General features: G+C 49.6%; 1 protein-coding gene across 1 annotated transcript in view; it reads left to right on the top strand.

The window, feature by feature from the left end:
• The window catches only part of T265_11669 (hypothetical protein), a gene marked incomplete at both ends in the record, with an annotated part of 5,772 nt that extends 5,112 nt beyond the window's left edge, over positions 1–660 (top strand). Inside the window, 2 exons of the mRNA XM_009178383.1 lie at positions 33–344; positions 367–660. Of these exons, the coding sequence (XP_009176647.1) occupies positions 33–344; positions 367–660 (606 nt within the window). The remainder of the gene's footprint in view (positions 1–32; positions 345–366) is intronic.
• Positions 661–2,498: the final 1,838 nt, after the last annotated feature.

Below are 2,498 nucleotides of genomic sequence, written 5' to 3'. Positions count from 1 at the left end.
ATCCCGACCCGGAGAATATCCGAGCTATACAGCAGATGCCGCCCCCTAATGATGTCCCATCCTTACGCACTTTTCTGTTTCTGATCAATTATTGTTCGGCATTCCATCCTGCGCTACACGACATCCGGCCTCCGCTTAATCAGTTGCTTGGAAAAGACGTCCCGTGGTGTTGGTCAGAAGAATGTGAGGAACCATTCTGCAAGCTGAAAACCATGCTCACCTCTGATATACTGCTGACCCACTACGGCCCGAAACTGTCGATTATTGTGGCAGCTGACGCCTCCAACTGTGGAGTCGGAGTTGTCATCCTCCACGTCTTCCCAGATGGATCAGAGAAAGCCCTTGTGCGTAGAAGCCATTGCGTAGAAATCGCTAACTCCAGCAAAACAGCGATACGGCCAAATAGAGGAAGAAGCGTTGGCACTGGTGTTTGCGGTTCGGCGCTTCCCCAAAATGCTGTGTGGCCGCCGTTTCACTCCACTCACCGATCACAAACCATTGCCCTCCTTCTTTGGTTCAAAGAAAGATGTTCCAGCGCACTCTGCTAACCGCCTGCAAAGATGGGCTCTGGTTATGCTGGGTTATGACTTCGATATTCAATATCGGCGCACCACCGACTTCGGTCAGGCCGATGCATTATCTCGGCTAATCAGCAACTAGCCAACACCCGAAGAAGACATGGTTATTGCGCATGTTGTATTTGAGGACCCAGCCGGCCCACAGTTGGTCCAGTCCGTTCGTGCCTTGCCCGTGACAGTAACAGAGGTTCAAAGAGCCACCACAGCTGATCGAACGCTTCAAAAGGTGATCCAATTCATGAATTCTCGGTGGCTTTCGAACCTCAAAGATGATTGTCTTCGACAGCTCTTTCATCGCCGAGATGCATTAGCAATCGTAAAAGATTGTTTTATGTTTGGAAATCGTGTGGGGATTCCTCAATCTTTACGCCATCGAGTTCTTCGTCAGTTCAATTCTGGACATCCAGGAATCAACCGTATGAAGTCAATCGCTCGCAGTTACGCATACTGGCCGCATATTTACTAGCACATCACTGATTTTGTAATACGCTGTTCCGAACGTCAACAAGCTGCAAAGAATCCGCCACATCAACCACCGGTTCCCTGGTCTCGGATACACATTGATTACGCAGGACCGATACACGGCACTTTTTATTTGGTTTTGATTTACACTTTTTCCAGGTGGCCAGAAATCATTCTGGTGTCATCTCCAACAACATCTAGTACGCTGAGAGTGTTATCCAACATTTTCAGTCAGCATGGATTACCGGAGTCCATAGTCTCAGATAATGGTTCGCAGTTCACCTCCGCTGAGTTCCGCGACTTTTGCACTCGACATGCGATAACACACGTTTGTTCAGCACCGTACCACCCACAATCGAACGGTTAAGCAGAAAAGTTCGTCGACACATTCCAGAGGGCTTTGCTTAAAGCTCGAGGGGAGGAGACATCCGTCGACGCCGTTCAGAGATTCCTGTTTGTGTACCGAACGACCCCGAATGACGCTTTGGCAAACCACCAGTCACCTGCAGAGGCACTCATGGGCCGTGAACTTAGAACTGTGTATTCTTCCATGTTGCCAACACAACCTACTGAGTCAAGGTCCATACCGGTGGCAGTTGGAACCCCATTCAAGGTGGGAACGCCCGTGCTTGTCCGTGACTATCGCCCAAGACACGATTCATGGATTGCAGGTCGTATCCTGCGCAAACGCAGTAGTGTAATGTATGACGTGTCGGTTGGTCAGGACACCTGGATCAGACATCAAAACCAACCCCGCTTTAACAGCATGCCGGAAACTCAAGTATGTTTGGGTACCGTACCGTTGGACATATTGCACTATACTTTTGAGCTGAAAACTGAGACAGCTTCGAAAGAGGAGAGTGTGACCGGCAGCTCAGTATTTGATCCAACACTTCTTCCCAGGCGGTGGACAGACCGACGCCGCCGCCAGCCGGAGCGTATCCAGGTCGACCCCCGTCGAGTACGCTACTGACTTTTCACAAGGGGAGGTGTTGGGGATATCAATATCCCCCAGAAAACGCTGTTTTTATGTGTGCTAGCGAACTTCCGGCATCTTCAAGGTCAAACTGTGAATAAATCAATGTCCTATTGATATTCCAAGAAATTTAAATCCATACGATCTTTTTACTGACTTTGGTCCGGAAGCTCGGGGCATCACCTGTTGATCGCGTGTTTTTGGATGAATAAAGTTTGTGTCCGAGGTTTTTCGTCTTCTTACTATCCGCCGTGCTAGGAGTCTGGATCAAGCAACATAGCTGGGGATAGAGTATTGCCACAATCCGCATATCATATTGTTTGCTCGCTGCATGACCGAACCGCAACAGTGCGGGAAGTCGACTCATGCGCAAACCACACCGAAGCAAATGATTTGCTGATCCGAGTCACCTGATCTATGCCATAGCTCCATACGAGGCCTAGCAGCTTGGGAGAGGTCTGCACCAGCCGCCACATGCGGCT

This window comes from Opisthorchis viverrini (assembly GCF_000715545.1).
Source record: "Opisthorchis viverrini unplaced genomic scaffold opera_v5_542, whole genome shotgun sequence".
Taxonomy (NCBI): Eukaryota; Metazoa; Platyhelminthes; class Trematoda; order Opisthorchiida; family Opisthorchiidae; genus Opisthorchis; species Opisthorchis viverrini.
The sequence above is the reverse complement of the archived record's forward strand: the minus strand, read 5'-3'. Positions and strand labels throughout refer to the sequence as shown.